This window comes from Moschus berezovskii, chromosome 9 (assembly GCF_049115385.1).
Source record: "Moschus berezovskii isolate FMDL1 chromosome 9, NW_MosBer_1.0, whole genome shotgun sequence".
Lineage (NCBI taxonomy): Eukaryota > Metazoa > Chordata > Mammalia > Artiodactyla > Moschidae > Moschus > Moschus berezovskii.
The window spans coordinates 23,943,278-23,954,570 of record NC_142468.1 but is presented as its reverse complement, the minus strand read 5'-3'; the positions used below and the strand labels follow the sequence as shown (position 1 = coordinate 23,954,570).

At 46.2% G+C, this 11,293-nt stretch overlaps 1 protein-coding gene and 1 pseudogene across 1 annotated transcript; one reads left to right on the top strand and one right to left on the bottom strand.

The window, feature by feature from the left end:
- Positions 1 to 705: 705 nt before the first annotated feature.
- Positions 706 to 9,423, top strand: RDH12 (retinol dehydrogenase 12). Its single transcript, XM_055436049.2, has 7 exons — positions 706 to 921; positions 2,359 to 2,477; positions 2,948 to 3,103; positions 3,757 to 3,861; positions 4,598 to 4,807; positions 7,308 to 7,497; positions 8,587 to 9,423. The coding sequence occupies exons 1-7, from the start codon at positions 854 to 856 to the stop codon at positions 8,687 to 8,689; spliced, it is 951 nt and encodes a 316-aa protein (XP_055292024.1). The 5' UTR covers positions 706 to 853; the 3' UTR covers positions 8,690 to 9,423.
- A 1,192-nt stretch (positions 9,424 to 10,615) lies between these two features.
- LOC148776411 (small nuclear ribonucleoprotein E pseudogene) lies at positions 10,616 to 11,041 on the bottom strand (annotated as a pseudogene).
- Positions 11,042 to 11,293: the final 252 nt, after the last annotated feature.

The window sequence follows — 11,293 nt, the reverse complement described above, 5'->3', positions numbered from 1 at the left end:
CTGGTCCAGGAGGATCCCACGCGCTGTGGAGCAACTAAGCCCGTGGGCCACAACTGCTGAGTTCATGAACCACAGCTACGGAAGCCCCATGTGCCCTAGAGCCTGTGCTCTGCAACAAGAGAAGCCACAGCAATGAGAAGCCCATGCACCACAATGAAGACTCAAGTACAGTAAAAAATAAATTAAAAATTTAAAAAACCCACCAAGTGCACAGATCAAGTGCATGACTCTGAATTTTCACAAAGTGAGCACACCTGTGTTACAGCAGCCACCTCAAAGAACAGAACACTACCAGCATGCCCCACCAGAAGATCCTAACATGCTCCACCCCAATCTCTACCCCTTCCCCATCAAGGGAAACCATTCTCCTGAATTCTCTCATCATTCTCCTGGGGGTTTCTTTCTTGTCTATTTAAATCACACTGTATTTCAAGTATCATGGGGTCTGTTGCTAAAGTTAAAAATATTCTATTTTGCAGGTGTGGAGCTGGGGGTGGTTGAGAGAATACACCCCCTAGATAACAGAAATGATTGAGGGTGGGAAAGTTAGGGGGCTGTTCTCCATCTGCCCTCATTCTCTTTGCCAATGTGAGGCTCTGCTCTTTTCTCTGTCTTCCTCCCCCAGGACTACATCTCCCAGCAGGCTGTGCTCTGACAGCTCTCGGATTTAAATAGGATTCTGGGCTACGCTCAGAGCCAGGCTGTTGCTGAGCACCCAGGAGCGAGAGGAGCTGGAGGAGAGAGAAGCAGTAAGAAGCAGCCAAGAGTTGGAGCCAGACCAGGAGGAGCCCGAGCCAGAGTTGGAGTAGAAGTTACTCTTGCTGAAGCAGCAGCAACTAAAGAAGTTGAAAAGATGCTGGTTGTCTTGGGACTGCTCACCTCCTTCCTTTCTTTCCTGTATGTGACAGCTCCATCCATCAGGTTTGTCTTAATTCAGTAATTCATTGAATAATTTACAAAGCCCTGAGTTGGGAGCCATGGAGCTTGTAAGTAGATGAGTTCTCAGCTGCTGAAGGAGGAGAAAGGGATGGAGGCTAAGGGAGAGAAAGTCAAGGCAGAGAAAGCACGAAGGAAGGAGGTGGTTATGAATTCCACAGTGGAAGATGAGAAGGAAGCTCCTGGGGCTGGGAGAGGAGAGGCGGGTTTGAATTCTGAAGCTCGTGAAAGGCTGAATGGATGACTCTATTAAGTAGCTTGAAAGCCATCTTATGGGGGAGACCTTGCTCTTTCATTCTACTCCCGTGGGTTCCTCTGAAGACCTCCCTTTCTTCAGTATCCCCAGTCAAGGTGGGCTTGCTGCATTACCATGGGTGGTCCTTGCCAAGGGACTCATTGTTAAGTACCAGGCATCTTGGGAAGGAAACAAACTCTCCCCACTTTGAAACTACTGATAAGTAATGTTTGGAGATGGCTATTTTGCTGTAAGATTTCTGGAGATGTCAGAGAAATATGTGTTCTGAGTAGAGAATTTTTAAATTGCTGATGGTCAAAAGGTTAAAGGGGCACATCAAGGACAAAGTATTACTCTAGGTCCTGGCAGAGAAAGCTGGGTTCAGATTCCAGTTTTGCCACTGTTAGCAACTGAACTTCTTCAAGCCTCAGCTTTCTCCATTGTAATATGGGGATAATAACAGAATGACTGAATTAAATTCCCTTGGAAAGTGCCTAGCTTAGTGCTTGGCAGCTGGATGATGTTCGGGTCATGTCAGGTCTGTTCCCTCCTGTCCTATTTTGGGGAACTTGTCAGGTCAACTCTGTGTAAAAGGATGCTCTTCGCACAGAGGTCTGAGCAAGGGAGGTTTTTCTCTCTGTGCACTGACGGCTAGAATGAAATCTCTAACAAGATGGCAGGATATTCAGGCTCTCTTAAAACTGGCAAGGCAACCCAAGAGCCATGTTTACATACGGGACCCCTGGAGGTGCTGTTCATTGGTTATTCACCACTGATGCTTATTGAGGAGCGAGGGCTCAGGACCACTGACTCCACGAGTGCCCACCCCTCTCATGTTTGTGGCTCAGGTTAGAGGAGGAATCTGACCTCCAAGAACCTCTAGAGTTAAGAGCGAGATATCTTTGTTATCTAATAAGGAAGGTCTCCATTGGCTCTGGCTCAAGATAATTGATTTTATTTGCTCTGATGATCATTTGTAGCTTCCGGGCACATGACCTCCCCACCTGAGCTGATAAGCAGGAGACTGCCTTGCTCACTGGGACAACGCTGTCCCCTGAAGATTAGCTGCTTTAGGTCTCCTGACAACAAAGCAAAGAAATCCCTCTTTGAGGGCGAGTGGGTTTTATGAATCTCCTTGTGGGGTTAGAAAAGACGGTGCATAAATGTTTTGTTTCCTTTGCCTGTAGGAAGTTCTTTGCTGGCGGGGTTTGTAGAACAAATGTGCAGCTTTCTGGGAAGGTGGTGGTGATCACCGGCGCCAACACAGGCATCGGCAAGGAGACGGCCAGAGAGCTTGCTCGCAGAGGCAAGTCTTTCCCTTCATCTCCACAGGGCAGAACCTCCTGCCTTTCTTGCTAGGAGCTCTGCTCACGTTCCCTTATCTTTCCTCATGGGCTTGGAGGTTGTGGCCAGGAACTCAAGGATCCTGGGGTTCAAGTCCAGCTGGGACAGCAACTTACTCTATGGCCTGAAACCTTCCTTCCTTATTATATAAAGTAAGGAAAACAGTGATGCCTGCATATAATATTGGTCAGGTTGATTATTCTAAAGGGAGATCCTTAGCTACGGTAAATATAAAACCAGGGTTGTAAAAATCAGGATTCCCAGCCTGGGCTGAAACTGATAGCAAGGAGAATCCAGAAGTGGCAATATAGCCACTCATTGTTTTAAGAATGGTGAGGGGGAGTGCTCTGCCCACCGGTCCCGAACTCACTTACTAGACTCTTCTGCAGCCCAGGCTCTGAACATGTCGTCCTCTGTTTGTTTTCGCCCCAGGAGCCCGAGTGTACATTGCCTGTAGAGATGTACTGAAGGGGGAGTCTGCTGCCAGTGAAATCCGAGCTGATACAAAGAACTCCCAGGTGCTGGTACGGAAACTGGACCTATCTGATACCAAATCCATCCGAGCCTTTGCTGAGGGCTTCCTGGCAGGTGAGGCCCCAGTAGGTGGCTAGAAAGGCAGGAAGCTGGGTGTGGGAGTGGCTGCTCCACCCTGGACCATCTCTGACTGTAGAATCAGAACCATCATGGATCCCACTGAACAGGTTCTGCTGCGTGAACTAGCAGGGCAGGGAACTGGAGCAGGGATAGCGGGTGGACAGGTTGGGCAGGATCGTTATCATTCTCTTGCCTCAGCAGTGGGGATGTTGGAGGTGTCAGCTCCCTGTCTGGGCTTGCACCTTGGCATCAAGGTGTGGCCCTGATGCCACGCTCTTCTCTGATTCTGAGAATCAGCCTTCTGTGGCCACAGGCACTAGAGGAAGTTGTGTTGCTGCTAATATTCTTCTGTATCTTGGAAAATGACCATCTCTCATCAAGGACTGGGAAATCTGTGAAGGCTAGGGACTGTGTCTGTCTTACTTACCGCTGTGTGCCCAGTGCCTAGCCCAGTCCCAAGTCAGTACTGAATACACATTTGCGGAATGAATGGATGAATGGTGTCCAGGAAGACAACAGCAACCAAAATTAGAAGCCCAGTGACAGCGGTTACTGAATATCACTGAGATAGGCCCCAAGGCAAGGAACAAACGCTCAGAAGTGGGACAGGCAGCTAATCACATGGTCTCCTTGGCTGTGCTCTTTAGAGGAAAAGCAGCTTCATATTCTGATCAACAATGCAGGAGTGATGCTGTGCCCGTATTCCAAAACAGCTGATGGTTTTGAAACCCATTTGGCAGTCAACCACCTGGGTGAGTATCTTTGAGTGACTGAAAGCAAGGCATACTGGTTTTTCCTTCATTATCTCTCTCCTAACCAGTACAAAAAAGTTAGCTCCTCTTACCTATACCATTAAGAAACCCCCCAAATTAGGAGATACCAGGAAGAAGAAGGTCATTCTTGAAGGGAACCAGGGTAACGAAGACTTGCCAAGCAGGGCCAGATGTGGGGTTGCAGGGATCTTTGGCACAGGGGGCTGGTACTATAACAAGTAAACCAAGGGTTGGTCCATGGAGGAGGCAGACATTCGAGACTTAAGGTATGAGAGAGGTTATGGTTCAGAGTTCAAGATGATGGCTTTCGTGAGGGTATCATGGAGAATGTTCTCTGATCATAAGCACGTGTTATCTTCCCTGAATATTTCATCCTTCCTTCTGTCCATGCCCACTGCTGTGTGATCATAGCTAGAGCGGAGATGTCCGAAGCTCGCAGTTGCCCCTGACTGGGGCAAGGGCAAAGGTACAAATAACTGCAGATTATATCTGGATTGCCTTACCTACAGTCCAGCTCTGGCCCTTGCCTTGAGGATTCCACTGATTCAGGTTAACTGATCACTAGCGTTAAGTTGCTCATGGTATCAATGTGTTCACACCCAGAAGATAGTGAGCTAGTGCTCGAGTCCTGTCATTCGCCAGCTCTCACACCCAAACCCAGGCTGCCAGTCCGCTCTTACATTCCCCCCCACCTCCTCACCGGCTCTCCTCACAGGTCACTTCCTTCTCACCCACTTGCTCCTGGGGCAGCTGAAGGACTCCGCTCCTGCACGGGTGGTGAACTTGTCATCAGTGGCCCACCATGCTGGCAAGATTCGCTTCCATGATCTCCAGGGTGAGAAGTACTACAACCGGGGTTTCGCTTATTGCCACAGCAAGCTGGCCAATGTGCTCTTCACTCGCGAGTTGGCCAAGAGGCTCAAAGGTGAGTCTAGAGAAAAGGCCAGGGTTAAGACAGCCAAAGCATGGGCTTAGCCCAGTTTCGAGGCTGGCAGAAACTTCTGAAGTCAGAATGTCAAGCATGCACATTTCAGTGGCAGCTCTGTGCACTAAGGAGAATGAGGTTACAAACAGAGTGAAAACGCATGAGGTTATAAAACAGAGTCCTTGCCCTTGGGAAGGACTGTTAAAATTGAACAGGGGTCAGGAAAACCTATAAACCTTATGTGTTTTGTCACATCTTATTGCGTTGGCCAAAAAGTTCATTTGGGTTTTTCCATAACATCTTACAGATAAACCTGAATGGACCTTTTGGTCAGCCCAGTATTTCATATTTATAATCTCATCTGATTTTTAAAATAATTTTATTTATTTTTGACTGTGCTGGGTCTTCATTGCTGTGAGGGCTTTTCTCTAGTTGCGGAGAGTAGGGGCTACCCTCTAGCTGCAGTGCGCAGGCTTCTCATTGCCGTGGCTTCTTTTGTTGCAGAGTGTGGGTTCTAGTGCACGCAGGCTTCAGTAGTTGGGCCACGTGGGCTCCACAGCTGCGGCTCCTAGGCTCTAGAGCACGGGATCAATAGTTGTGGTGCACAAGCCTAGTTGCTTCACAGCATAAAGGATCCTACTGGATCAGGGATGGAACCTGTGTTTCCTGCATTGGCAGGCAGATTCTTTACCACTGAGCCACCAGGGAAGCCCTCATCTGATTTTTTTATGACAACCTCTTGCAACAGGCAGAATAGGTATTGTTTTTACTGTTTTATGGGTCCACACTGAGATTCAGAGAAGTGGCCGGCCCAAGATTATACAGCAAGTGAAGGACAAGTGCTGGAATGTGGGGACTGAGATTTAAATCAGGTTGCTTCCTTCACTGGGCCTTCTGCTGAGGTTCACGTGGTGAGCTGAGCTACAGAGCAGCCACTCGCTGCCTGGAGTCAGGGTTTCAGACACTTGGGTCTGAGTTCTTGCTCTGCCATATGTAGAGCCACGTGCATATGCAAACATGTCCCTTTAATCTCCCTTGACTTCATCCCCTCAGCTGTAAGGGGAGGTGAGGTCACTCTTAATTCTATGATTCTGTGCTCTCCTGGAGTTTTTGTGGAGGTGTTGATATCTTTGAATCTAGAGGACCATTTGCTCTAGTGAATAAGAGAGTTTGGGGGAAATGGTATTTACTATCAGAATGCAGAATGTAGAAGAATAGGGTAACTCTGCTCACTGTCATGTGGCAGCCTGGGTAGGAGGGGAGCTTGGGGGAGAATGGATACATGTATATGTATGGCTGAGTCCCTTTGCTGTCCATCTGAAACTACCACAACATTGTTAATCAGCTATACTCCAATATAAAATAAAAAGTAAAAAAATACTAATAATGACAACAATAATTGAGAGTTTGTGTGTGCCATGTACCACTGATGTCTTTACTCATTTAATACAATATTCCTGTGAGGTAAATGCTATTACTTTCCCCCTCCCTACAAAGGAAGAAATGAGCACAGATATCTTAAGAAACTTGCCCAAGCAGGATATATTATTCTTAAATGAGACAAGATTCAAATTCAGGCAGCTTGGAAGTCCATGCTGTTTGCTCTACATCGGGGTTCAGACCTTAGCTCTGCAACCTGCTAGGTGGGATCTTGGGCAATTTCCTTAACCTGTCTGATGAGGACTCAGTTTCCTTAGCTATAAGTGGGCTTCTTAGTATTGCTTACCTCATGAACCTCTTTGCGAGTCAAATGAGATAGCATGTAAAACACGTAGCACAGCCCCTGTATGTAATAAATACTGAAGACAGTGGAGGTAGCAGGGGTGTCTTAGGGGCCTTCAGTAGCTCTCATCATATCCATCAACACCCCTCAACCTATATACTTCATCAAATGTGCTTACCTGGCAAATGAAGTTTACAACAAGGTCCTAGCTTCCTACCGTCTAACAGAATTGTTACCCCTGAGACCCTCCAATAGAAATTCCAAAGACACCGTTTAAGCCAGATTAAGATGACACTGAAACAGGGACTTCCCTGGTGGCCCAGGGGCTTCCCCTTCCAGTGCAGGCGGTATGGATCTGATTGCTGGTTGGGAGCTAAGATTTCATAGGCCTTATGGCCCTAACACCAAAACATAAAACAGAATCAATATTGTAACAAATTAAATAAAAGACTTTAAAAAATGGTCCACATAAAAGAATCTTAAAAAGAAACGATGACAATGAAATAGAAGGACCTTCAACCAAGCACTCCATCTGGCGCATAGAAGACTGAGAAAGTTATGGATCTTTCTGGATAACATCAATGAATTACTTGTGAGCTTCTACCTGGCGACTTAGCGACTAAACCACCACCACCACCACCACCTGGCTAGAAGTGGTGTCTTTAGAACACAGGGGTTCCCGAGGCCCTTGTCACTTGTGCATATTGGTGCAGGAGATGAGCTGTTTTCCTGGCCTGGGAGTGTGTCTCTGGTCTAACTGTGCCCTCTTTGCCCTAGGCACGGGCGTCACCACCTACGCGGTGCACCCAGGCATCGTCCGCTCCGAGTTGGTCCGACACTCCTTCCTGCTGTGCCTGCTTTGGCGGCTCTTCTCTCCCTTCCTCAAGACGACGTGGGAGGGGGCCCAGACCAGCCTGCACTGTGCGCTGGCTGAGGGCCTGGAGCCTCTGAGCGGCAAGTATTTCAGGTGTGTAGCAGCTGTGTGCCTGATGGGGGAATCCAGATTCAGGTTGGGCCAGTAAACCAAGTGCTTTTACTTTTTAAAGGAAGCCTAGATTTGATACATAGGCTTCCCTGGTGGCTCAGTGGTAAAGAACCTGCCTGCCAATGCAGGAAACGTAGGTCCAATCCCCAGGCCAGGAAAATTCCCTGGAGAAGCAAATGGCAACCCACTCCAGTATTCTGGCCTGGAAAATCCTGGCAGGCTACAGTCCATGGGGTCTCAACAGAGTCAGACATGACTTAGCAACTAAACAACAGCTTTGAAACATTGCAAGAACTGGTTTCAACAACAACAACAAGAGTCGGTTTCATGGCTCTGTTTGAAACCTGTGTGCCACATTTCCAGGTAAGCCTTTGCAGAACCTTTTTCTTTGCCTTGAAGCTTTTGGCTGACTTCCTTCATGAATTTTTAAATAGCGCATAGCACAAAGCTTCAGGGCAAAGCCACTGTTTCCCAGTGTGAACTCTGTCTCCCAAAGTTGCCAAGATTGGCATTAACTGATGGAATGTAAGAATACACATTTTGTTGTCTACTAGATGAGCTAGCCTGGGGTCTAATCACCACCAGATTTCAAAGGATCAGTGAGCAGAAGTGACATTCAGTGGTATCTGCAACCATTGCCAAGGGATATGAACACGCTACTATGCTATACATTTGTTTTTAAAATATTTTAGACTATATATAAGATAGATAACCAACAAAGACCTATTACATAGCACAGGGAAAGCTACTCAGTATTCCGTGATAACCTTTATGAGAGAAGAACCTAAAACAGAATGAAGATCTGTACATGTCTAACTGAATCACTTTGCCGCACACCTGCACCTAACACAACACTGTAAATCAACTCGACACCAAGAAAATTAAAAATTTTAAATTAAAAAGTCAATGCAAAACCCCAAATATTTTAAAATTGCATTTTAATACATTAAGTTTCTTTTTTATCTAATATATTTTATACATTTAGAAATCTATTCCGAGAAGGAGGATGTAAACTTTTCCGGACTGTCCATTCTCACTCCTGGATATTCACTCTCTTTCTCTGCCCTCCAGTGACTGCAAGAAGACCTGGGTGTCACCCAGGGCCCGGAATAACAAAACGGCTGAGCGCCTGTGGAACGTCAGCTGTGAGCTTCTGGGAATCCGGTGGGAGTAGATCTGGTGGAAGAGGCACAGTTGTATCAGGCTGAGTCCACACCATGAGAGACAGGGACCGAGGAGAAGGCCTACCCTGCAGGCTTGTCCTGGCAGGCTGCTGTAGTGAACCCTGGCCTGCTCTGATACTCCCGACCCTTCTAGAAATCTTTGCACACCCAACTCTCTCATGAGGCTGGCTCCTGGCATAAGGTGGTCACACCGACAGAGCGCTCTTCTCCAAGACTTACAGAGTAGGCCACCCTCTTGGGCCAGGAGAATGGGGCGGATACGAGGCTGGGCCTGAGGATGGCGGAAGAACCTGGGGAACTGGGTCAGTTTCCTCACCAAGACCTGAAATGCCAGTTAGCATATCAGCTGAGGTAATGAACATCAGTGTTACATCTTTCGAAGATCTATAGGCTCAAAGACTGTTGACTGATCTCTTTCCTCTTTGTAACACTAGTCTGGAGTCTGGACCAACTCCGGAGGATTTTGGCTCAAACTTGGCTGACTTATTTCCTTCCTCTGAGTATCCTGGAGCTGCAGTGTAAAGGCTCCAGGGTAAAGGCACAGGAGCCTGTCTTCTCTTTCCAGTAGTTTTTTTTTTTTTTTAATTAAAAACAATTTTTTCAGCTCTACTGAGATATAATTGACATATAACGTTGTATAAGTTTGGATCTTCCCATTTTCAATCATGTAGATTGTTTCTTTTTCTAAAGAGTTGCCTTTGCCTCAATTTTAGAGAAAATAAAGACTGTGTATTCATCTTCTTGCCTTATTTATTCTCTCAGGTAGCAAGGGAGAACTGAAACCAAGTTCAATGAGTAGTATTTCACTTTCTCACCCACTGACTCATAATCTTATAATACATCCTCTAGGTACAGAATAAGATGGTTCAGTTGGGGGTTTTCTCAAGTTTCTTCCAGCTCTCACATTTGACTATCCAAGAAGTGGTAAGAGTGATTTAAATTACACAGATGCTGAGCTTCACTATAGATCAAGGTCAGAGGCAGTAGAGGACTTCACTTAATTTGATATATGAAGACAGAAAAATCAAGCTCTGATAAACACTCTAATTAAAACCATAGCTCTCTTCTCTTCTGGCCTCCCTGTTCTCATCTACTGTGGCCCCGGGTGACCTGCTCCTTGCCTTAAGTGCTGAAGTTCACCAAGAAGAGACAGAGAGATGCCAAATTTTTAAGTCAATTGACCCAAGAAGTTATGTTATTGCTTCCAGTTTGAACGTATCTAAAGGGCATATGGTGACAAAAGTGACCTTTATTTCCATAGCAGACAGACTTGGAGTAACTAAGCCCATGTGCCCCAAATATGGAGCCCATGCCCTAGCACTGATGCTTCACAAGAGAACCCACCGTAATGAGAAGACTGCACATTGCAGGGAAGAACAGCCCCCACTGGCTTCAACTAGAGCAAGTTTGCATGCAACAAAAAAGACCCAGTGCAGTCAAAAACAAATAAAATAAATTTTAAAAAAACAAGGAAGCAATAACTATTTTACTAAGGAAATTTGCAAATAGATGAAAGGAAAGCAAACAGTGGACTTCCCTGGTGGCTCAGCGGTAAAGAATCTGCCTGCCAATGCAGGAGACGCAGGTTTGATCCCTGGGTTGGGAAGATGCCCTGGAGAAGGAATTGGCAATGCACTCCAGTATTCTTGCCTGGAAAATTCCATGGACAGAGGAACCTGGTGGGCTATAGTCCATGGGGTTGCAAAGAGTTGGACACAACTGAACGACTAAACAACAACAAAGCAAATAGTTTTGTGAATCTCCAGGTACCTACCTATCATCCAGCTTCAACAATGTTAACATTTTGTCAATCCTGTTTCATCTATTTTCCTCTTGATATTTTTTGTTGCTGGAGTTGGGGGTTGGGGGAAAGTTGGGTAGATATTTTATTTTATTTTATTATTATTATTTTTTAACAGTCCCACATCATTTATTGTCATCTGGTAATAACATAAGGGTGAGCAGAACAATATGAATACATGTTTTAGAACTACATCTCTAACAAAGGACACCTAAAAAAACCAACAGTATTGCCAAACAATTTCTCACTTCATTTATCACTTCTAGTTGGAGACACTTTGGAGCAGAGTAATGTTATCTCCTTTTAGCATGATCCAACCCAGTTGTTTTCTTGACTTTGTTTTAGAATGAATCTCTTCTGCGTCATCTAATACAAGGTTCATATACTCATCAAAACCAATGATACAGCCTTCTATCCGCATATTCACTTGCTCATAAAGCCACACCTGAATCCGCGATCTATTTTGCAAGTATCTGAAGATGAGATTGATGGGCTGAACCATCACCTTCTGCACCTTCTGGCCCGGGCCCCAGTACGCCATGCTGGAAGCTCACAAGCACCACACCGCGCCACACTCTCTCTCAGAAAGCAACTCTAAAGTTGGGTAGATATTTTAAAGCACATACTGCTGCTTAGTCACTCAGCCGTGTCTGGCTCTGTGCGACTCCATGGACTGTAGCCCGTCAGGTTTCTCTCTCCATGAGATTCTCCAGGCAAGAATAGTGGAGTGTGTTGCCATGCTCTCCTCCAGGGGATTTTCCTGACCCAGGGCTCCTGCACTGCAGGCAGATTC